The 23,002-nt window shown below is 48.8% G+C and overlaps 1 protein-coding gene across 2 annotated transcripts in view; it reads left to right on the top strand.

Moving 5' to 3' along the window:
* Positions 1–22,087, top strand: part of SLCO2B1 (solute carrier organic anion transporter family member 2B1) — a 70,040-nt gene extending 47,953 nt beyond the window's left edge. For both annotated transcript variants that reach the window (XM_054973131.1, XM_054973130.1), the window contains exons 8-15: positions 2,005–2,107; positions 4,291–4,455; positions 5,186–5,378; positions 8,025–8,184; positions 9,991–10,160; positions 14,309–14,373; positions 19,370–19,490; positions 20,884–22,087. In XM_054973131.1, the coding sequence (XP_054829106.1) occupies positions 2,005–2,107; positions 4,291–4,455; positions 5,186–5,378; positions 8,025–8,184; positions 9,991–10,160; positions 14,309–14,373; positions 19,370–19,490; positions 20,884–21,103 (1,197 nt within the window). In that variant the 3' untranslated portion in view covers positions 21,104–22,087. The remainder of the gene's footprint in view (positions 1–2,004; positions 2,108–4,290; positions 4,456–5,185; positions 5,379–8,024; positions 8,185–9,990; positions 10,161–14,308; positions 14,374–19,369; positions 19,491–20,883) is intronic.
* Positions 22,088–23,002: the final 915 nt, after the last annotated feature.

The following is a 23,002-nucleotide window of genomic DNA, read 5'->3' as shown; positions in this document are numbered from 1 at the left end:
TAGATGTTACCAGGGCACAGGGCTTTTTTTCTGGGAAAAGAGGTGGTGGAACTCAGAGGGTTGCCAGCACAGGGGGCAACTCCTGGCGGGAGGTGGTGCCCCTGGTACCTCATGTGCGTGCACAAAGTGGTGCACGCTCCCAGGACCACACAATGATGTCACTTTGGGTCAGCTGGAACAAGGGGAGGGGACTTTTTAAAAGTTTAAATCGCCCTCGGTGAAAATGGTCACATGGCCGGTGGCCCCGCCCCCTGATCTCCAGACAGAGGGGAGTTTAGATCGCCCTCCACACCAAGAGATGCCGGAACTCCGTTCCACCATGTTCTGGCTGAAAAAAAGCCCTGCCAGGGCATGTTCTATAGTGGCAAGATCTTTCCTGCCCACGAAGGTCCGAAGCTGAGGAAAGGCACCCCTGGCAGCTGCTGCCATCTGTTTATCCACTACCTGTTTATCCAACAAGAGACCCAGATCTAGGCGCACCCTCAAGCTATGAACATGCTCCACGATGTCTCTCCCCCGAGTCTCCCAAACACAAACTTTTTGCCCCAGGCATTTTGGAACAGAATTTTAAAAATGAACACCACCAGTAGTTTGTGTTTTGAGAGGCATTCGTTTATCTTTCCATTATTTATGCAGGCAAACTTGTCCAATTAATCCCCTTAAAAACAAGAGCTGGCAATTCCTCTTTTGAATGATTCGAGCTGGCAGCATCCTGTTTATGGGGAAGGAGTGCATTTGTCTCCGATCTTTGTCGCCATTGTTGCAAACTGTGTGGTTATTGAGCTGGTATCTCCCCTCAACCTTGACTGAAACTGATCAGCTGGTGTCAGTGAAAAGGGAGGGATTTGCCCTGAAAGCCACTTGGCAGCACTGGCAAATCCAACGTGCTAAATATAGACCAGTAAAAATGGCTCTTTAGAAAATCCTGGGCTGCAAACTTCATACTGCAGGGAAGGAAAGCCAAGTCTGCAAACCCCTGCCATCACCAGCCCGTATCGCCTCTCTCGTGGTGTCTCTGTTGCTGCTTCCCTTGCTCTTTACTTGTTGCTTCAGTGCCAAATTGGAATAAATCCCCTTTTTTAAAAAAGATGGGGTTTGGCCAGGGACAACCCCAAGCCATAATCCCACTTCACTCATCCTAACTCCCGCGATTCTCCCTGTCTGCTGTGCAGATGGGCCAGAGGACCTCCTCGGGCTAAATAGGCTTGCCATCCTCCAGGCGAGGAGTGATGAAAAGGGAAGGGTAGGGAGCTGCCCTTTCTGAGTGAAGAACAGGAGGGCAATTTGGCTGAGCTAATCTGAGATCTGGAGTGAGAAACGGGTCATGCCAACTTCTCTGGGAAGAGCTCAGGGAAAGATTCTTGCACTTAACCGAGAGACCCTGAAGTGTTCTGAGAACAGGCAGGGGAACAGACAGGGAAATCAAGGAGTCAGCCCCCCCCCCCGGCTCCTCCGAGGCCGAGGGCCCCAACAAACTGGTCCGTATTGCCTAAGGTTAGTGGGCAAACAAGGTTGTATACCAGACCAGCCTTTCACCTTTGACCCTAAGAGCTATGGCTTACTGAGACAAATAGGAAGCCTTTCTGATGAACTGACATTCATAGTTATTCATTAATCAATAAAAATCAATAATAAATAGTCCACACAAAATTAGAGGATCCAATTTATTATGCTGATATCCATGCACTTAAGTATCTACTGACTGCATTGAGGGGGCACAGAAAGAGCCCTCTATTCTGTGGGCCCAAAGCAACATCTCTGTAGCCCTGAATGTAGTTGTGTGTCCTGTTTAATATAGTTTTAGGTGTGTCGCTATGCTGATTTTCAGCAGAATTGCAGGATTTCAGTCCCGTGGCACCTTAGAGATCAAGAAGGTTTTCAGGGTGTAAGTTTTCAAGAGTCAGAGCTCCTCGAAAGCTTTCACCCTGAAAATCTTACTTATCTCTACAATGCCGCTGGACTCAAATTCTGATGTCTAACATAGCACCTCTTTCTTCCTCCTAGGAAGAGAATCCACAAAAGGTGGCTACAGAATCAACCAAGAGCGACCTGCTAGAGGAGGATAAAGAGAAACTTGAGGATCTCTCTCTGTTGCAGTTCATCAAAAGTAAGTCTTGGTCTGTTGCTCATGGGGAAGCCCTGCCCGGCTCACCCAGCGGACTTTAACCAGCCATCAAGGAGGAGCTGGCTGCTAATATCCCTGGAAGTGTTAAAAAGCCAAAGAGATGAGCCTATAACTTTCCCCACCAATTGCAGGAGAAATTCCAAGTGTGCCATAAAGCTTTGTCAGGGGGCATCGCACTAAAGTTTGATTGATACACATTGGTTGCCAGTCAGAATGACACAGACCATTGTCTGACTTGGCCTATAACCATTCTGCCTCCTCCTCTGAATTAACCTAAATGTTCCATTCCTGCATTTAGCTCAGCAGGTTTTATTTTCCCCAAATAAAAATATACTTCCAGTGTGCCAGGATGCTTCTAGAAGGTGCTAGCCTGCCAGACAGGCAGTTTGCAGGACAGCACGTCATCTATTTTTATTATTTATTTATATATTTATTTACTGCCTGCCTTTCTCACTGAGATTCAAGTCGAATTACACAGTGCAAGCGAAAATACAGTATCATCAACAGCAAAGACATTCACTGAGCAAAGTACAATAATGAACAACAATTAGGACATTCAGTGAAACAGATATGGTAGGGTATGGCAGCAGAAAATTTGGAAGACAAGCGTAAAGCTGAGCACAGAGATTAAATCTTTCTGAAATGAAACATAACGAATATTCATGGCATGCTTAGCAGTATGGAAACTCCCTAGCAGGCACATGGCTACATCAGCAGACCCTGACCCTACCAAGGCATCTCTCTGAGCTTCTTTTCATAACACAGCCCTACAATATGGGCAGAAAGTATTTTGAAGAAGAAAAACAGAATGAAGCAACGCCATCCTGCAAAATTCACTCCCACAGTAGATTAGTCCAACAGTTTTCAATTGTTCACTTTTCAAGAAACAACGTCAGCCAATGGCAGGGATCCCAAGTGGCCGGGGAAAAATGCCTTGACATTTTAATGGGATGTTAGTGACCAGGTGATATTAACTCTGTGCTGTAAAAAGGTTCAGATTAAGCTTTTATTAATGAGACTAGCAACAAAGCCCAGTGTGAGAAAAAAAATACAACGAGCTCTAGAAAGGGCAGGCATCCCCCCTCCACAGTGCCCGGTCGGGGGGGGGGGCAGGACAGCTGGGCAGGCATTGTCTCCTTCGCAGGGCCCAGATCTGGGTGGAAGCAATGCAGTGTGCCTGGGCCTGGCATGGCCCCCTCCCCCGCGCTCCATCTAGGCAGCGTCAGCGCAGAGCAGCTAGGCCTGGCATGGTGTAGTACAGGGTGGCCAGGCCTGGCATGGCCTCCTCCCCCGCACTCCATCTAGGCAGCATCAGCGCAGGGCAGCTAGGCCTGGCATGGGGTAGTACAGGGTGGCCAGGCCTGGCATGGCCCCCTCCCCTGCGACCTGTTTGGGGGGGGGTGAGGACACAGGGCCACCAATCAGCTGGGGAGGGAAGCAGTGGGCTCACTTGTAGCTACTTCCCTGGTGGATCAGCTGGGGAGGGTGGAGGAGGTCATGAGGGGAAGGGCTGGGAGGCTGACCGTCTTCCTGCCCTCACTGCGCCTGCACCAGTGAGTAATCGGAAACATGGTTCCTCTTTTATATAGTAAGATAGGACTAGGGCTGCTCCAAGTGGCAGAGGGGGAATTCTTTTTAAAAGCTGCTCAGCAGCACCACAGGTGTGACACGTCATCCAAGGGAAATCTGGAAGTGATGGCAGGTAGCTCTAGGATTCATCAGAAATTCTACAGGTTTACCATAGACACTTTTCTCTAGGCCAGAGGGCCGTGTCTCACTTGCATCATCGAGCCCCTGGGCATTGCCCCTGCTCAGTTGGTGGTAGCCCCACGGAGACCACCCTGGTGGAGGGGTGATTTGAGAAGGCATGCCAGTGAGCCATGCAACAAAGGGGCGTGCTTGGGCTGCACTCCAAACTAACTGATCTATCTGTGCAGGGCAGCTAAGATACTATAGTGGCTCCCCAGATGCACCCTATAAAATGCTACCGGCCCCCTGTTTAATTTTAGAGCTGCTCTTGATGCAGATGACGCTGCATTTCCCCACTGCACAATGCCATGCAAGTCACCAAGTAAGTGTCGACCTTTAACCTGTGATCCCGTTACTACTATTTTATGCAAAGGCAAAGATCGTTGATGGCTAATCTCTTCTTTGTCCCGCTGCAGTGTTCCCTGTGGTTCTGCTGAGAAATTTCAAGAATCCCTTTTTCGTCATGGTGATTTTGGGGCTGATCAACTTCTCCGCCATGATTGCTGGCTTAGCAACGTTCCTGGGAAAATTCCTGGAGTGGCAGTTTACCCTCACGGCATCGTATGCCAACATGCTCATCGGTGCGTGAGTGCGGGTGGGTGTGGGTGTGTATTGCTTACTTGTTTCTGTTTTCGGAGAATTTTGTGATCTGAGACATCCAGTGCAATCCTATGGTGAGATACTCCACCACTGAAGTCAATGAACTTAGGGCCAAGCCAAACGTGACACCAGACACGTGTTTTTGAACATGTCGGGGATGCCGTTTCACCTGGAAACTGTCGTTTTCTAAGGCAGTTTTCAAAGACCGAGCCATGCAGGATCGCTGGGGGAGAGGAACTCGGCGATTGTTTTCATGCCATCTCAACGGAGAGAGGCATGACCAGTTCTTCCCCTCCCCTGCCTCCCCACGCTAGGGACAATGCTGAAAATTTGCTTGGGTCTCAAACAGGATAACAATGCAGGGGATCTGAGGCAGCTTCTTTGTTTTAAAAAAAACCTGGTAAGGGACATCAGATTGTCGCTGTTTGGAAAACAGCAGCCACAGAGATCCAGCTGGCCCACGCTTGAAAGTGAGGCCAGTACAGTATCTCTCCCTTGGAGAGACGATGCCAAATCATATTTGGGAAATTCCTGGAGATTTGAGGGAGGAGCCTGAGGAGGGCGGGGTTTAGATGGACCTCATAGAATGCCATGGAGTCCATCCTCCAAAGCAGCCATTTGCTCCAGGGGAACTGATCTCGGTGGTCTGGAGAGCAGTTGTCGTTCCGGGACGTCTCCAAGCATCTGAGTTCCGCCCTCTTCCTTCTGCAGGCACCATCAATCTCCCAGCGGCCATGATGGGGATCTTCCTGGGGGGCGTCATCATGAAAAAGTTCCACTTGTCCCTCAAGGACAGCACCCTCCTGTGTATCGCCAGCATGGGCTTGTGCATTCTCTTTGTGCTCCCCCTCTTCTCCCTCGGATGCCCTACGCAGCAGGTCGCGGGCCTTGACTACACTGGGAGGTAAGCTCTGGGTCGTGTCGGGGTCTTTGTCTGGAATAAACCTCTCTTTGGGGAGCAAGAAAATGTTTGTTGGCGGGATAAGGGGGGGCTTCAGGTCCAGGGATTCCCAACGTGGACTCTTTCCTCCTTGCCCCCTCCTTCCTTTCCTTTCCCATTCACTGTGTTCCTGTTTCTCTGCCAATTCGTTCTGCCTCTCATCCTTCTCTAGAAAGCTGAGCGTGGCCTCTGTGTCTCCCCCTTCCCATTTGATCCTCACTACAACTTATTAGGTAGGGCAGGCTGATCGAGAACGACTGGCCCAGTGAACCTCAGGGCTGAATGGGCCTCTGAACTCAGATCTGTCCAGTCGTGGTCCAGCTCTAGTCACTGCAAAAGTCCAGCTCTTGGTGGCTGGTCGTCTCTGTTCTGTTAATATCTTTTCTTGTCACTGAGCCAAGCTACAAGTGACGCCTGACACAGGTTGGACACTTGTCAGCTTCCCTCAAGTTTTGATGGGAAATGTAGGCATCCCGGTCTTGCAGCTGTAATGGAGAGCCAAGCTGTAAAACCAGGGCGCCTACATTTCCCATCAAAACTTGAGGGAAGCTGACAAGTGTCCAACCTGTGTCAGGCATCACTTGTGGCTTGGCTCTAAATGTCAGCTCGCTCCTTCTGGCTCTCATCCCCATCTCTTCCCTCTTTCCCTGAAACTCAACCCCCCCCACCCCCCACCCCCAACGTAGTACCTCTCCCCCCTGTCAGGACCGTATTATCCATAAAGCTGAAGCCTCGGGGCCCTGCAGGGACTAGGGGCCCATCCATTTTGACACCCCCACATAAATTACAATTAATTGATTCTCTTACGTAACCTCTATTAATAAGACAATTAACTGCTTCCTTATTGAAGTGAAAGAAATTGTCTCTTATATTAAAACAATTATCCATAAATTATATATTATTAATAAATAATAAAAGTTTGATTCACTCAAAATATTACTATATTGAACAATTATACCCCCAAAAGGTGCTTTCCTGAAGAGTCCTACTCGTGCAATAAAAATATTTTTAAAATTGTGTATAGAATTCTTCAGGAGACCCTCAAAATGGTTATAGGGCTATGTACTGTGGTCTACTACCTACCGTACCAGGGTCAGGCTGTCGGCTGTAGCGGGGTGAAAGATTGAAGTGTCGCAGGGGGCCCGAAATACCTGAAAGCTTAAGGGCCCGGCCATGGGTTAATATGACCCTGCTCCCTGTGCATTTTTTTGAACAAGGTGAAATGGCAGCTTTTCTCCTGAGACATTAAACAGTAATCTATGCCTCAGCTTGAGCATCTCCCCTCCCCTCCTCTCCTCTCCCTGCTCCCCTCCCCTCCTCTCCTCTCCCCTCCCCTCCTCTCCTCTACCTGCTCCCCTCCCCTCCCCTCCTCTCCCTGCTCCTCTCCCCTCCCCTCCCCTCCCCTCCTCTCCTCTCCCCTCCTCTCCTCTCCCTGCTCCTCTCCCCTCCCCTCCCCTCCTCTCCTCTCCCCTCCTATCTCCTCTCCTATCCCTGCTCCTCTCCCCTCCCCTCCTCTCCCCTCCCCTCCTCTCCTCTCCCTGCTCCTCTCCCCTCCCCTCCTCTCCTCTCCCCTCTCCTCTCCCTGCTCTCCCTCCCCTCCCCTCCCCTCCTCTCCTCTCCTCTCCCCTCTCCTCTCCCTGCTCCTCCCTCCCCCTGAGATGTAATTCTGCAGGCAGGATTTCTTGTTTTTCACTTGATGGCTGTCAGGGACCTCTTGCCACCGGAAGGGCAGAAGCTCCGAACAGCAACAGAAGGGGGAAGGGCAGTTTGCACACTTCATGGCTGGAAACCAGTGTGTGGTCCAAAAGGCCAAAACCAGAACAGAAGTCCAGGGGTACCTTAAGGGCTAACAGGATTGATTCCAGCAAGACTCAAGTGTCAGTCAACTCTTCAGTGATATCGGAAAGGTGCACAAGGACCGAAGGGATAACAAATATCATTCATGAAATTATAACCATCCTCCAAGGTCTCGGTATCGAAAAACAAAATATCTGCATGCTCTCAGGGGCCTTTCTAACAATTTAACAACTGTCTACATCTTCTAAGACATAAAAAGCAAACCGTGTTGCCGACAACTCACTTCTTATTCCTGCGCAGGCGCAGAACATGGAGATAAGAAGTGAGTGGGGACAAAACAGTTTGCCTCCCCATTGCATGGCTGCCTCAGGGTTTCTCAGCTGGACAGGGATAAGGCAGGCTAACCGCTGCTTTCTCCCTGCCCAGCTGATCCACAGGCAAGGGGGGGGGCTGTGGAGCCCACCACTGGGCAGGGAGAAGGCAGGCTCCCTCCCCATGTGGCCTTCCCACCGCCTCCACTGGCTGTGGTGCAACACTACACCTCCCCGCCGGCTCTGCAGCCCTCAGAAGCTTGCTTGTGGAACTGGCGGGCAGGCGCAGCGTGGGGGGCTCCCTCCCTATGCGGCCTTCCCACCGCCTCCACTGACTGCACGGCCTTGGGCCTTCCCAAGCCCCACTGCTAGAGCCTGTTGTATTTGTTTTTACAGTGGGCTCTGTTGCTAGTAAATCCCGTAATCTATAAAATTCCATTAAGATTTAATTTTCAGTAACTCTCCTTCAAATCAGCACCAATTATACTTCTTTCTTTTGTAGTGGTGGATACGAGGTATACTTTGCCGACTGTAACCGAATGTGCAACTGCTCTGCCGATGTCTTTAACCCTGTATGTGGCCAGAATAACATTGAATACATCTCCCCCTGTTATGCCGGCTGCTCAGCACTCAATTATGACGCTATACATAAGAAAGTCTTGGTGAGTCGAGATGAGTCCTTGTGGGATCACATGTATTGGGAGTGCCTGAAAGGAAAGCGGTAGGTGGGTGGAGAGATTAGGAGTGCGGAATGGATCCTGGGCTCCCTTTTCCTCCTGCGGCTCTCCTTCACACTTCTGAACATGCTGAGAATGACCAGGGTGTGTGTCTCTGTGTGTGATGAACACTTGCGTGTCCTCTGCAGCTAGTCCTTAAGGAAACACAGTCTCCACATTTATTTATTTTTAGTTATTTTCAACTTTTATTCCGCCCTCCCCACATTTCCAGCAGGCTCAGGGTGGATTACAAATACATAAAAGTTAAAATATATGAAACAGTTATTGTAAATTAACAATACTAAAACATCCAGATTTACACAGTTAAAATGCAAGTAAAAATATAAACATCAGAATAGCAGCACAGAATTCCACGGATCAGATTTAAATCAACTTCAGAGCATCTTTGCAGTAAAAGAGTTTTTAAAACGGGGGTATTGGTCGTGGGGAGGGCCCAATCCATCATCGACCGGCCAGGGGGGCTCCGCCTAGCACCGCCCATATGCCTGGTGGAACAGCTTTGTCTTGCAGGCTCGGCGAAGAGACAACAAATCTTGCTGGGCCTTGGTCTCTTCCAACAGAGCGTTCCACCAGGCTGGAGCCAAGACCGAAAAGGCCCTGGCCCTGGTTGATGCCAGCCGGGTCTCCCTGGGGCCAGGGACCTTTATCAGATGTTTCTCACTAGAACGGAGGGGCCTCTGGGGTTCATATGGGGAGAGGCGGTCCCGCATATATTCCGGTCCCAGTCCGCATAGGGCTTTATAGGTTAAACATGGGCTGGAAAGGTTAGAAGCTGGGATTCTTAGGCAACCTAGAAAGTCAACACTGATTTGCTGAGAGATTTGAAAAGGGCGAGAGGATGAAGGAGCAGAAATGGGGAGGGAAGAAGGAAAACATCTCTGATTCATGCTGCTAGTTGGCTGTCATAAATGCTCAGGGATGTGTCTCCACCCTTTATCCCGCACCAAACGTAAAGGAACCTTCTGCTGTGATCTGCTCTGAGCCTGGTTTTCAGGGAGAGTGGAATACAAATATAATAAAATTAAATTTTAAAAACTTCCCAGAACCTTCTCTGAGGCCTTCCGTTCTGCACAGAGGGAAGTAACTCGAGCAGTTCCTCACACACTGGCCCCCTCTCTGCCTCTTGTAGCTGGATCCACTGATCAGAGCTGGTTCTGCTTTCTGTAAATAGCTGTTCCTGCGAGCAGTCTATCTGTGTGAGCAGCGTAATGGAGCGGCTAACTCACAGGGAAGCAAGCCTCCTCTTCCTTGAACTGGAAAATCAGGTCTGGAAAAAGCAAGAAAAACCACTCCCCTAAATGGGGATATTCCAGAGTGAGGATGCCGTCTCCTGGATAAGAAAAGTGTGAAAGAATTGTGGCAATTCCGGCCTTAACGGCTCGTGCGGAGCCACCCTTGGCAATGTTAATTAAAAGAATTGTGATATCCGCTCACTTTTATTGGTAGCTCTGATTACGGGGTTTATATTCGTCCTTTTGGTTCCTTGTGAAGGGACACTTGTGCTAAATTTTGCAAGTAGTTTTGCAAGTTTTGAAGCAGGGATGTGGCCAGCAGGGGGTGAGCATAGACTGCGCCCTTACAGTTGCCTGCCCTCGAAGCCATGACAGCTCCTTGTTTATCTCCTTGTTTTTAAAATGCACATCCCCACCTTATGTCCTTGAACTTTGCTCCTCCCTCCCTCCCTCCCTCCCTCCCTTATGTCTTGCCTCCCTCCTACCCTCCCCCGCTCAGAATTACAGCAGATGTAGCTGCGTCCTCTCCAACGGGGGTTTGGGATCTGCTGCCCCCGGAACCTGTGGCTCCTCCTGTTCCCATTTCCTGATGCCCTTTGTGCTGCTCGTCTGCATATCCGGATTTCTGGCAAGCATCTCGCACACACCGGCCTTCATGCTCATCCTCAGGTAGGATGCTCCCTGATAGACGCTTTGGATGACCTGTTTTTTCTCTGCAGAGGGATCGAGAGAGGCAGTGTTTTGGGACTCTGCTGTGTTCACATGATGGTCATTCGAGAGGGGACATAGACACATAGAGCTGGGATACCTAAGGATCATCTAGTCCACCCTGTTGTGAAAATTTAGTGGGGGACCCCTCCTTGGATCTCCTTTGGCCGGCCCTCCGTTCTTTGTTCTGGAGAGCCACTTACCAAGGCCTGGGTGTGTGTAACTCTTAACCTAAACTCGCTTTCCCTATTGCTAGTCTGTGCTAGTGACGTAGACAAACACCTCTGCACAGAGAAGATCTTAACCAGTACCAAAGTTTATTTTGGAAAAAAGGAATAATACACTTAATGGCAAGACAAGGCGCCACAATAGGCCTGTCTGTCCTTGAATGTTTCAAACGGTTAGCAAGACCGGTAATGACACAGACATACAAGCATGCAGTTAGTAGGTTTATAACCTATGAACCTTATAGTAGAGAGACCTAAAAGAATACTTAACCTTAATAATATAAAACCCCTAGGCAAACCTTATAACAATCTTATAGTAAAATCTATGGTTGTTGTGGGTTTTCCAGGCTGTATTGCTGTGGTCTTGGCATTGTAGTTCCTGACGTTTCGCCAGCAGCTGTGGCTGGCATCTTCAGAGGTGTAGCACCAAAAGACAGGCATCTCTCAGTGTCACAGTGTGGAAAAGATGTAGGTCATTTGTATCTACTCAGGAGGGGTGGGGTTGAGCTGAGTCATCCTGTAAGAGTTTCCCAGGGTGTGGAATGCTAATGGCGGGAGGCTTCACTGTATCCTGAGGAGGTTCTTTTGCATATGGATTGGTACTTGATGTGCTAATCTTCTCTGCAGGGCTATTGTCAGGTGTAGAGTGTTTTGTTAGCCTGGTGTTTTTCAGAACTGGAAACCATGCTCTGTTCATTCTTAAGGTTTCTTCTTTCCTGTTGAAGTTTTGCTTATGCTTGTGAATTTCAATGGCTTCCCTGTGCAGTCTGACAAAGTAGTTGGGAGTGTTGTCCAGTATCATAGTAAAATCCTTATACAGTCCTAATTAATAAAAAACCTTACCCTATAAGCATGTAATAAAAACAGTTCCGTAATATGGATCCTTATAGCTAAAAGCAAGCAAGCAGTAAAACCCTACAGCAAAATCCCAATCCCACAGATCTCCTGTCTTACCTATTGGAAACCCCAGGACCAAAGACAGGTCGCTTATGGGTTCCCGGGAGGCAGCACAGTGACTACTTGCTGGCAGACACAGGGGTTCCTGCGCCTTCCCACGGAGCAGTGAAGAGTATTCCTGTAGGAGCGACTCTTATAGGCCACCCTCTGGGCCTTCTGACGTAGTTGGTCACACGGTTCTCTGCTGTACTTTTGCCCTCAGGGACTCCTTGAGACAAGACTGTTGGATGGTCCCAGAAGGGACCTTCACTTGTTCCAACACAGAACCGTTTTCAGAACATTCTCTTCTCACGTGGTACATGGTTTACATATAGCTGTAAATGCATGGGAATGTAAAAGGAGTGTGCCCTATCACTGCCCGCAAGCCTTTCTTCTGAAGCCTAATGAAATGTGCTGCTTTAATTTACTTGTAGAGGCCAGAAGGGTCTTTTGGCCATTGCCTTTGCCTGGGACCCTCACTGGCTTTTGTTGTTATCTTTGCTCAATGTAGTGCTCTTTTATGCCCCCCCCCCTTTTCTGGTTTGTGTCAGGGGGGAAATGCTGCAGACTTCTGCCGGCTCTCTCAAGAAACAGGCACACTTAAAAGGAAGCTTAAATTCAAAGGGGGAGAGAAAGTGAGAGCCTTTGGAATTTGATTTCAGGGCAGGGCTGGTTCTATGCTATGGGTTTGGGTCCAGCACGATCCAGACTCCAAAATTCTGACCACACACCCCTCTGCACAGTGCAGGAAATTCACAGCTACCCCCCCCACACACACACACACACCTCCCCCAGTGACCCCTGCTCTATTCTCAGAGGCCTGAAAAGGAGATCCAGTTTGTGTCCTTCTTACTATTGTTTGGGGGACAACGTGCCATTGCTGGGCAGAACCCTATGGAGTAGCCCGAACAAACGTCCCTGTCCTGAAGAACTTCCAGTCAAAAGCTGGAAGAGTCAGCGAACACAGGGAAGGAAGGAGGAAGACCAGGAGAAGAGGACAAAATCGGTTTCACAGGCTTTAGCATAAGCAAACACCCTGACCCGGATAGCCCAGGGGAGCCTGATCTCGTCAGATCTCAGAAGCTAAGCAGAGTTGGCCTTGGTTAGTAATTGGATGGGAGACCCCCAGAGAAGACCAGGGTTGCAGAGGCAGGCAATGGCAAACCACCTCTTGCCATGAAAACCCCAACAGGTTGCCATCAGTCAGCTATGACTTGAGGGTACCACACACACACACACACACACAGAACATAAGCAAACAGGCTTTGACCACAAAAACTCTTGAAGGTGCCGCAGGCTCTTGTTTCTTTTTGCTGAAAAGACACACATCCCTTGATTACACCTTGATGTAGTTTCTGTAGCGGGTTGAGGACTGAGGACTCAGCCTGCTGCTGCTGCTCCTGCTGCTTTGGTTTTGAGAAGTGACGTGGAGAGAGCCTGCCGGACGCAGTGGCTAGACCAGGGGTCCCCCAGGAGATGCCCGCCAGGACCTTTCCTGGTGCCCAGCAAGTGCTTTTAAAGAGTGGGCGGGGCCATGTAGGACTCTCGCCTGGCAGGGCTTCTAATTGGCCAGCGGAGATCCGGTTGGCTGTGCAGATTCAAACAACGTTGCTTCAGAGGCAGCTGGCCCCACAATGTTGGTTTTATTCTCTCGCACTCTTCTTCCCCCTTTTTTGTTTTTTAAAACAGAAGTCTGCAGCATTTTCCCCCTACACTTGGGCTTCCTCTGTGTGCGGCTCTGCCTCCTGCAGCAGCTGTTTTCTGGCTGGATCCAATCCTGTGGCAGCCATTTTGTGGTTGTGTTCACCATCTTCTATTACTATTACTATTACTATTACTATTACTATTACTATTACTATTACTATTATTTATATTCCATCCTCCCCACAGTTGGGCTCAGGGCGGATCACAACATATAAATAAATTACAGATAAAATATGGTAAATAAGACAATAAAATCACAATTCCGTAATGCAAATTCAGCGGCATAACAAGCTCTACGGCAACTTCTAATATCCCAGGACGGGATTTCCCTCACCCTATATAAGGAGAGAAGAGGGGGTGGGGACGATGTTCGGGATCACTGCTCACACGTGGGGGCAGATGGTCATACGGCCAGAAGGGAGGCCAGAATGTCTTCCATCTACACGCTGGCCTCAACCGTACGCCTGGTGGAGCGTCTCTGTCTTGCAGGCCCGCTGAAAGGTTTTAAGGTCTTGGCGGGCCAAGTGCCTTCCAACAAAGAGTTCCACCAGGTTGGGGCCAGGACCGAAAATGTCCTGGCCTTGGTTGAGGCCAGCCAAGCCTCCCTGGGACCCGGGACCACCAGTAGGTGTTTTGCTGCTGATCTAAGCGCTCTGCAGGGTACATATGGGGAGAGGCAGACCCTCAGGTATGCTGGTCCCGTCTGAATTCTGTCGGAATTTCAAAGGTGCCCACAGATTCCAAAATGTTGGGGCCCCTTGGGCCAAGAGCCATTAGGTGACCTTGGACCAATCACGACTTCTCAGTCTAACCTACCTCACAGGGTTGTGAAGAGGAGAGGAGAATGGTGTGAGCTGCTTTGGGTCTGCATTGGGGAGAAATGTGGAAAGCAAATTCAGTAAAACCAACAAATAAGTAACACGAAGGAAGAGAAAGAGGTTGAATCACATCTGTGTCCCGGGAGGAAGCTGCTGGCAGCAGGGACAACAAGGGGGAATAAATGGGCAGTTGCTTAAGAGAGCAGGAGACCTTCAGCCCCTGATGCTGCATGATAGCTAACATCTCTTCATGCAGTGAAAGCTGGAAACCAACGCCTCCAGCACCATCTCCCCACCAAGCGGTTGATTGCTTGGTTCCTCCCGCTGGCATGAAGAGAGTGCCCAGGTGTCCTCATTGCCCTGTGTGCATCCGTCTGTTTAGCTTCCGCGAATCCTCCTTTGTTCATTTGTTTTTGTCTCTTAGGAGTGTCAAAGCGGAAGACAAGTCTCTTGCCGTTGGGATCCAGTTCCTCTTGCTAAGAGTTTTTGGTAAGTTAGAGGCAAAGGCTGCCGACACGCAAGCCCAGTTGCTGAATCCAGCATTCTGAGAAACGAGGTCTGAGCCTGCCTTGTGGCTGTGGAGAAAAGGTGAGAGACTCACAGAGCAGAGCGTGCACGGGAAGACCTCAGACCCCGGAGCAACGTCAAGCAGACCTTCCAAGGGTGGGGCAGTCTCCATGGTTCCTTCTCCCTGGCTGAGACAGAAGCAGAACAAGGAGGCACATGGACTCTGCGCAGAGTGCACCTCTTCCCTTCACACATTATTAGGGCGATCCAGGTCTGGGATTTTGAATCAAATCAGAGGATCCTGAATCCTCTCCAGGAATCTGGATCCAGACCCCCAGATAAATCCGGGTTAATCCGGGTTTTCTGGGAAACGTTGCTTCAGCCTGTGGCTGGCTCCTTCCTGTGGTTCTCCTACTTGTTTCCGAGAAGGGAGGGGAAGGAGGGGTGGGTGGGAGAGGCAGAGTGAGGAAAGGGGGGGTGAGGCAGGGGGAGAGGAGTGAGTAGCCAATCTTTGCAGGAGTTCTCCTGTCTTTTGGCACTGGGACTGTTGGGCTAAGTTGCAACAGCATCCCTTGCTTCAGTTTGGTTTGGCTGGAATTTGCTGATCTGGTTATCTGTTTTTTTTTAATTAATTAATTTATTTATTTATTACATTTCTAACTTGCCCTTCCCGCACGTGGGCTCAAGGTGAGGTACAGCAGTTATAAAAATATAATACAAATATTAAAAACAATTCATAAAACAACAGTTCATCATAAAATCAACAACAGATACTAATGGTCCCAAGATGGGGTCTATTCCAGATTCCTGCCCATCCACATACAGGGGGAGGGAAGCGGACCGATAGTGTACTGCAACCCATATGTGGGTCAGCTAACGAATGGGCACTACATAGCCCCGTGCTGTACCCATATGTGGGGTAGCTGGCCGGTGGACGCTGTATAACCCCACACTTAGTGGGAGGCTGGTGGGAGGCTCAGTGCTGGCCTCAACCATACGCCTGGTGGAACATCTCCGTCTTACAGGCCCGCCGAAATGATAGAAGATCCTGACATGCCCGGGTGTCCTCAGACGAGAGTTCCACCAAGTTGGGGCCAGGACCAAAAAGGCCCTGGCCCTGGTCGAGGCCAACCGAGCCTCCCTGGAGCCAGGGACCACCAGCAGATGTTTTCCAGCTGATCGGAGCATTCTCTGGGGCACCTTAGTTCTGGGAGGATTCTGTCCCCTTGCTTCTGTTTGGTTTGGGTTGGAATTCTCCATTTTGAAAGGATCCTCTGGTTTGATGTTAGCTTCGCTTTAGTTCTGGGTAGATTCCAATCCCTTGCTTCAGTTTGGTTCTGTCGGGCTTTCCCTGGGTTGAGCTCAGCTTGCATTTGGGCGTGTGCCTCGGCCATTGCAATCTTGCCCCCATCCCTTTCTGCCTGCGAGCCAGCTTGGAAGCTTTGCCACCATAGAAAACAGTGGAGAGTGGCTGGGCGGCTTGCTCGGGGGCACGGGTGGCTGGGGAGGGCTTTAGTTTAGTTCTGTTGGGCTTTCTGTGTGTTGAGCTTGCATGTGGGAGTGTGCCTTGGCCGTGGCAGCCTTGACCTAGTGGGAGAGTCCGCTTTTTCTCCATAGGAAACAATGGAGAGTGGCTGGACGCACCTTTTTCGGGGGCCCATAAAATTCAACCCTGGAGTCCAGTTTTCCCGAAATATGGAGAGTCTTTAGAGGACAGTCAAGAGTATGTCCTCTAAAGTATGTCCCCTGCAAATTTGGTGGATTTTTCTTGGGAAATGACCCCTGAGCCCCCCAGATAGCTTTCCCCATAGATAATAATGACTGGATAATTCTGGGAACCTCTAATCATGCGGAACCAGACTAGAGAATCTTACTTGGATTTCAGGGAACCTGGAATTCCCCCCCCCCCTCTGAAACCTGGATCTGGAAAGCTCTCATTCTCCCAGCGTTCTGCAAACTGTGCAAAACCGAATTATTCAGAAGGGCTTTCTTGCACAGATAATAAAGCTGTGCTGTAAGGAACTGGTTCAGAGAGATGCATTGGTACAGGGATAAGGACTATAGACTACACTACTGTGTACTGTCTGTTGGTCTAAGTGTGCTTTTATTGGATTTGCTCTGCACTGTTTATTATGTCATATCAATCTATGTGTTATGTGCAGAATTGCTTTTCAGCTCTGTATTGGATTTCTGCTCGTTTTCAAATTTCTGCCATCTTTACCTGGTGGAATTGTTTACTGAATGTTTCAGCCGTTGATTGTATTGACTTATACTATGTAATCCTCTTAGAGTCTCAGCAAGAAAAGCGGGCTATAACTGATGTAAATAATTTTTAAAAATAAAATAAAAGCCACCTTGTATCTCTTTATAAAACGATAATGCAGGATATAACCCTCTTAAATCTATAAACATTGAGATAGTATTGCAGACCGTTGGTCCAAAGTTCTGACCATGTTTATGCAGTACAAAACCTGGTGGAGTTTCCTGTTCATAAAACATGCCTCTAAAGCTGATAGTGCAGAAGACAACAGACAGAGCAGGCAGGGTGAGGCACAAATAGCCAAAGATGGGTGTGAGCAGCGGAGAGCTGGAAATGCAGAAAAGAAACTAGGCAGGCGGCAGAAGCAGATAATTGAATGGGGAGAAGTGACTTTGATTAACTTCAACTGGACTGTGCGCGTGCAAATTGAGGCCATAAGAAACATTTTTAGATACAATTAATGTTTGTTCCCGCGGAAAGAAAAAGAGGGATGGCAGCTCGTGATTTAATCCATTACAGGGAACAGCGTTTAATATCACAGAGATAAGACTAAAGAAACAAGAAAAGCAGAAAACCAACAGAAAGATTGCAGCATGTGCTTGTACTAAGCACACATGCATACTTTTTATTTAAATGCATTTTAACCTCTGGATGCTCGTAAAGAGGCACTTTACGGATTTGGTTTTGGGGACAAATAGACCCAAGTCTTTTTTTTTAAAAAACAGTAAGATATACTGGTTAATAGGGTCTTGGACTAGATGACCCTAGAGATCCCTTCCAACCCTATCACTCTGTGATTCTGTGAATAACTTGACCTTCATGTTAACATATCAAACTATGTTACAGATTATTTTATATGCTACAGGAAATAAGGAGGCAGGGATTATATCTAGGCTCTTTAATAGCCCTTAATACTGAAGCCTGTGAAATCTCTCTGGTCCCTGATGCCCTGTTTCATGCATTTTTCCTTCACCTCAAAGCCTTTCTGAAAAATTTAGCCATGTGTGCCTGCTTATAGTCTCTGTTGCATCAGGAGAAAAGATGCTGTTGGGGACGTTTGGTGAGAATTTCCACCAAGATGGAGTCACCAATGCCTGAAACGTGCAATGTTTATATTCCCTTTATTTGGGGTTGGGCTACCTCCATTACCCTTTTACTGAAATCCTCAATAAAAACAAATAGTGGGGATGGGTTTAAAACAGAACTACCACCACCCCTCTATTGCAGGGGAATTCATGAAGCCTGAAGCGGCAGAAGGTTGGGGGGGTTGGGTTGGGAGGGGCCTTATGAGTTTTGTACACCTCAAACCCAAACTGTGAAAGAGGCTGAAAACAGCCAGAAGCAAAATTAAGATCGGTGGCCGTGCTAGTCTGTCTGTAGCAGTGGAAAAGAACGAGTCCAGGAGCACCTGGAAGACTAACAAAATTAGTGATCGGGTATGAGCTTTCATGGGCCACAGCTCACTTCTTCAGATACCTGAAGAAGTGGGCTGTATCTGGTATCTGAAGAAGTGAGCTGTGGCTCACGAAAGCTCATGCCCTACCTCTAATTTTGGTAGTTTTATAGAAGCAAAATTGTTCCAAGGCTTTTCTTTCTGCTATATCCAAACATATGTAATAACCCTTTTCCCCTCTTTACTATTTTGTTCCAAAAATGCATACCAGTGAAGTAGATTTAGTGATTTATTTGGAAAATTTCAGTGCTGCCTGTCTAGGCAACCTGCCCAAGCCTCTTGTGGGGTGGGGGCAGGGGAATGGTTTGCGGGTTGCTGCTACCTTGTCTGCTCTCCCAGGTCCTTTCCATACCAGGGGCCAGTCTTCAGGGGCCCTCCTCAGGGCTGTCGGTGCCAGCCAGCCAGTCTTTCTTCCACGACTTGGGTGTTAAGAAATTAGCAGAGACTATGCAGAATTGCCCATTGGAAGTAATGAGAATTGACACAGACTCCAGAGTAGCTCTGTACAAATACTTTACTAAGAGGATAAAAATTAGGGTTACTTTGAAAGAAAATAATAAATTGCTAATAGACTACATCTTGCTAGATAAGATTAGATAGACGTGGTACACAAGAGAGTGAGAGAGAGAACTGAACAAAGAGCAATAAAACTTCAGTATATAGCATCACTTAATTGCCACCCCAATTAACAAGTTACCCAATAGGAAATCCTAATTCTACTTCATTGTTCATAGAGTCTCCCCTTTCTATGGCGGGAATCTTTACTCGAAGCCCTAATGGTTACGTGCAAAGTAAATTTACTAATTAAGTAAGTAACACAAACAGTTTAACTCTTTCATGACTGAAACGGAAACTCTTGCTTCACTCCCAACTCTGGGGAGGTGGCGTCAGGACGTTTGACAGCCAGAGAGAGCTTTCGCTGCTCTCCTTGCCCGGAACCTGCAAAGACCAACTGGTCAGGGCTGAAACCTGGCAGCAGGGGGCGGTAGGGCTGCAGTGGAAGGGCCTGGGGGTCTTAGGAAACCCTCGGCTTTAATCTCCTAGCCTGATGGCTGCAGCCAGGAGCTGCAAGCAAGTTCTGCTGGGAGGATAAGAGAGAGAGGGAGATCTGCTCTCCCCTGAAAAAACTCCCCCCACCCTTTTGCTCCTGCTTGTAAGTCCTCATTGCATTTTTGTATTGTAAGCTGCTGGAGATCTCTGTTGGGGAGGAAAGTAGCATATAAATGCTTAAATGGATAAGCAGAGGCTTCTGGTTTGTTTTCTAGCCTGGTTGCCGGCCCCAGTGCTCTACGGCAGCATCATTGATACCACTTGCCTCCTATGGCAGCGGAAATGCCAGAAGAGAGCCGCCTGCAGATACTACGACAGCACCGCGCTCCGGCACAGGTGTGACAGGCACTGAGTTTCCTCCCATCCTTGAGTAACCTGCTGATGCCGCTGAAATTCAGAGTCTCTCTTCACAAGATGCCTCTGCACGTGTTCATCAAGTGTAGGGAGATGCAATGTTAGCCAGGAAGCATAGTTTTAAAAGACAGAGCCGGCAGAGATCGCTTCTCAGGGGGTTTGCTAATTTCATCTTCGCCTCCCAAAGGCTCTGATAATGTCACCTCTGCAGTCTAAAAATGTGTGGGATCACAAACAGAGGGCAGCAAGGAATGGAAATAGGCTGGAGCTGCCTTCCAGAGCCAGGCTTGGACTTGGAGAGGTTACAGTGAGCTGAAGTTTCCCTTCTGGGATTTCACAGCCTCTTCACACAGCTCCAGTGTAGAGCAAAGCCTTTGCCCTGCTGCTGCTCTGTGTCTCTAAACAACCCTTCCCAGCTACCACTGCGTCTCCTGACACATGTTCTTCACATGTCAGATGTCTTGTGTAGAGAGACTCTCAGACTGACCCAGATGACTGAGAGGTGATATGATAACGAACTTCAAGTACTTGAGGGGCTATCATATAGAAGATGGCATGGAGTTGTTTTCCGCTGCCCCAGAAGGCCAGACCAGAACCAACAGGCTGAAATTAAAAGAGTTTTCAGCTAAACATTAGAAAGAACTTCCTGACAGTGAGAGCAGTCCCTCACTGGAACAGGCTTCCTCCGGTGGTGGTGGGCTCTCCTCCTTTGGAGGTTTTTAAGCAGAGGCTAGATGGCCACCTGACAGCAATGCTGATTCTGTGAACCTAGGCAGATTGTTACATCAGGGCTTAGTTCTTGCGACCCTTCTTACATGCCCAGGGTAATGCCAATCATCACCTTGGGGTCAGGTAGCAATTTCCCCCAGGCCAGTTTGGCTATAGATCCTGGAGGTCTTTTGCCCTCTTCTGGGCATGGAGCAGGGGGCACTGGGGTGTGTGGGGAGGTAGTTATGAATTTCCTGCACAGTGCAGGGGGTTGGACTAGACGACCCTGGAGATCCCTTCCAACCCTATGATTCTATGACCCCACTTGTCACTAGGATTGCCAACCTCCAGTTGGGCCCTGGAGATCTCTCGGAATGACAACTCATCTCCAAATCACAGAGATCAGTTCCTTTGGCGATAATGGCTGCTTTCGAGGGTGGGCTCTATGGCATTACACCCTGCTGAATCCCCTCCCCAAAGCCTGCCCTCCCAAAGCTTCCACCCCCACCCCCACCCCCCGCCGGTCCTGCAGTCTCCAGGAATTTTCCAACCCTGAGTTGAGACCCCCCAGCCTGCACTGCCCTCAGATATCTAGTTCGGTAGAAGATGCTTCCTTGCAAAGCTTCATCCACACCAACTTGCTCTGTTCTGTCTTTTGGGCCCTCAGCTTTATCGGCACTCAAGTGTGGTTCGAAGCGTGCTCCTTTTTCTGCTTTGTGGTCGTGTACTACCTTTTCTGGAAGGAGGGGAAATCCCAGCAAGGGCAAACACAAGATAGCCCCCTGGGTGAAGTACCAGAGGCTGAACTGAAAGTTTCACCCCCGCATCAGGATTCCCAGGAACTTGCTGGCCAAGTCGAGGAGCTGAGCCCCGTGGGTGAGGCCTGAATCGCAGCGGCAATGGAAAAGGCGGACACTGAGGACAGACGGGCATTGCATTGGCATTTTTCCTCATTTCTTCCTTTGTACGCTTTGGAATTAGCTGCCCGGCTGCCATCCAGCGGAAGGCTAGATATAAATGTGATTGATCTATAAATAATCTGTCTACCAGTCGTAATATCCCCACGCCCCTTGCTTGTCACCAAATGCCTCATTGAACGAAAAGCCATAAATTTCCTTCTTGGGAAGAAACCAAAGCTTTCATTTTAGCGTCCTCCAGCAAAGAAGAAATCCAGAACTGGGGGACAAAAGCCACCCCAGAATGCTGTTTAGATGCATCCCGTTCTTTGCTCCTTGGAGGCAAACGAAAGGATCCTCTTTGCTGGCTATGCTAGTACTGGAATAGCGGTAGGGAAGCTGCCTCTAGGAGTGAGCAGTTCCCAAGCTGAAAATGTACACAAAAATCATTGTTTCGGGTCAATACTGTGACTTTCTAGAACGGTAACCCAAATCCAGCATTACAAGACGTGCCCACCCCCAATCTGTGTTGTCTTTCATGCTGAGGCGCTTACCATCAGGCATCTTGTTTTTCTTTGATTCTCCGAATTTCCCAGACAGTGGCATTCCCCCCTTCCAATCGGATCCTTGCAAAGGATCAGGAGGTGAGCGCTCCCAGCCAATCACCTTTGGAGACAAGTCCAAGAGAAGGAATTTGCATGGAAGAGTCTGTGCTGAGCTGTGAGTGCTCAGGCTACAGCTCCATATTGATCCAAAGAACTTCTCAATGGGAGTTCTTTGGCATCAGGGGAAAGGGTGGGGTGGGGTGGGGGATGCACGAGGGCCTCCCCAGCTGTGCCAGCACTTGTCAGCAAAATCAGCTTCTGTGACTTTTAAACAACGTTCTTGGAGCTGATGTGTGACTGTGATCCCAGCAGTGAACCCAAAGACAATGCATAAACAAACGGATCATGTAACTTAGCGCTCAGACTCCCCCACACCCTAGCCTCCCCCTCCTCCTCCCGGAACTCTTTAAATAATAATCGTACTAATTGCTAATTAAAGGACATCTCCAGTGGCTGCCCAGTGTAAAGACGTGTCTTACAGCATCTGAGTGGTTGATTCATTACATGCAGTTACACACATGCAGCCTCTATTTTTCGAAGATTGCAAGGAGGGGGCTTGGCTGGGGTGGGGGGGTGGGGTGGGGTGGGGGGTGGCACTGCCAAGGAAGCCGCCTTTGCTTTAGGAAAGGAAAAAAAGGGACCTCAGCAAGGAAAGATGCCAAATGCAGAGTTTTCAGCGGAAAGGTAATTTTTTTATTGTCAGTCAGTCAATGTAAGATTATGTTTAAAATGGGTGCAGACAGGATTTTCTTTAATGCCAGTAGCTGGCACCATTTCCCCAGATAGGAATCAGTGGAGAGAAGTGCGTCGCACTGAAAGACACCTGCTTCGTGGGTCTGTAAACAATTCCTTTTTCCATTCTACTTGAAATGTGTGTGTGTGGGGGGGGGGTCTTTAGAGGGAAGACTGTTCTTTGCAAATATGGTGGGGTTATTTTTTAAAAACAGCAGCCCAAACCCTCAAATTGGTTCTCTGTTGAAAATAATGGTCCCAAAAACTGGGAACCTTGGAGGGAAACCACATGGATTTGAAACCCAAACTGTTAACATCCTATGTAAAACCCAACAATCACTATAAAAGCCCCTTCCCCAATTTCAGAATTGAAACAATTTTTTTCTTGGCGCACACCCCTAGCTGTCTTTGAGGCAGGGTCCCTCAAAGACATTCTTGGCCCTGCTAGCTAGTTGTGTATGTGCGTGTTGGGGCGGGATGTTAACAAACCATGACCAAGCTTTTCTGGGATTATATTTAGCAGGAGCTTTGAGGCAGAACATTGTGGCCTCTG

This window comes from Eublepharis macularius, chromosome 3, assembly GCF_028583425.1.
Source record: "Eublepharis macularius isolate TG4126 chromosome 3, MPM_Emac_v1.0, whole genome shotgun sequence".
In the NCBI taxonomy this organism is placed as follows: domain Eukaryota; kingdom Metazoa; phylum Chordata; class Lepidosauria; order Squamata; family Eublepharidae; genus Eublepharis; species Eublepharis macularius.
Note: the sequence above shows the minus strand (reverse complement) of the source record. Positions and strands in the feature narration are given on the sequence as shown.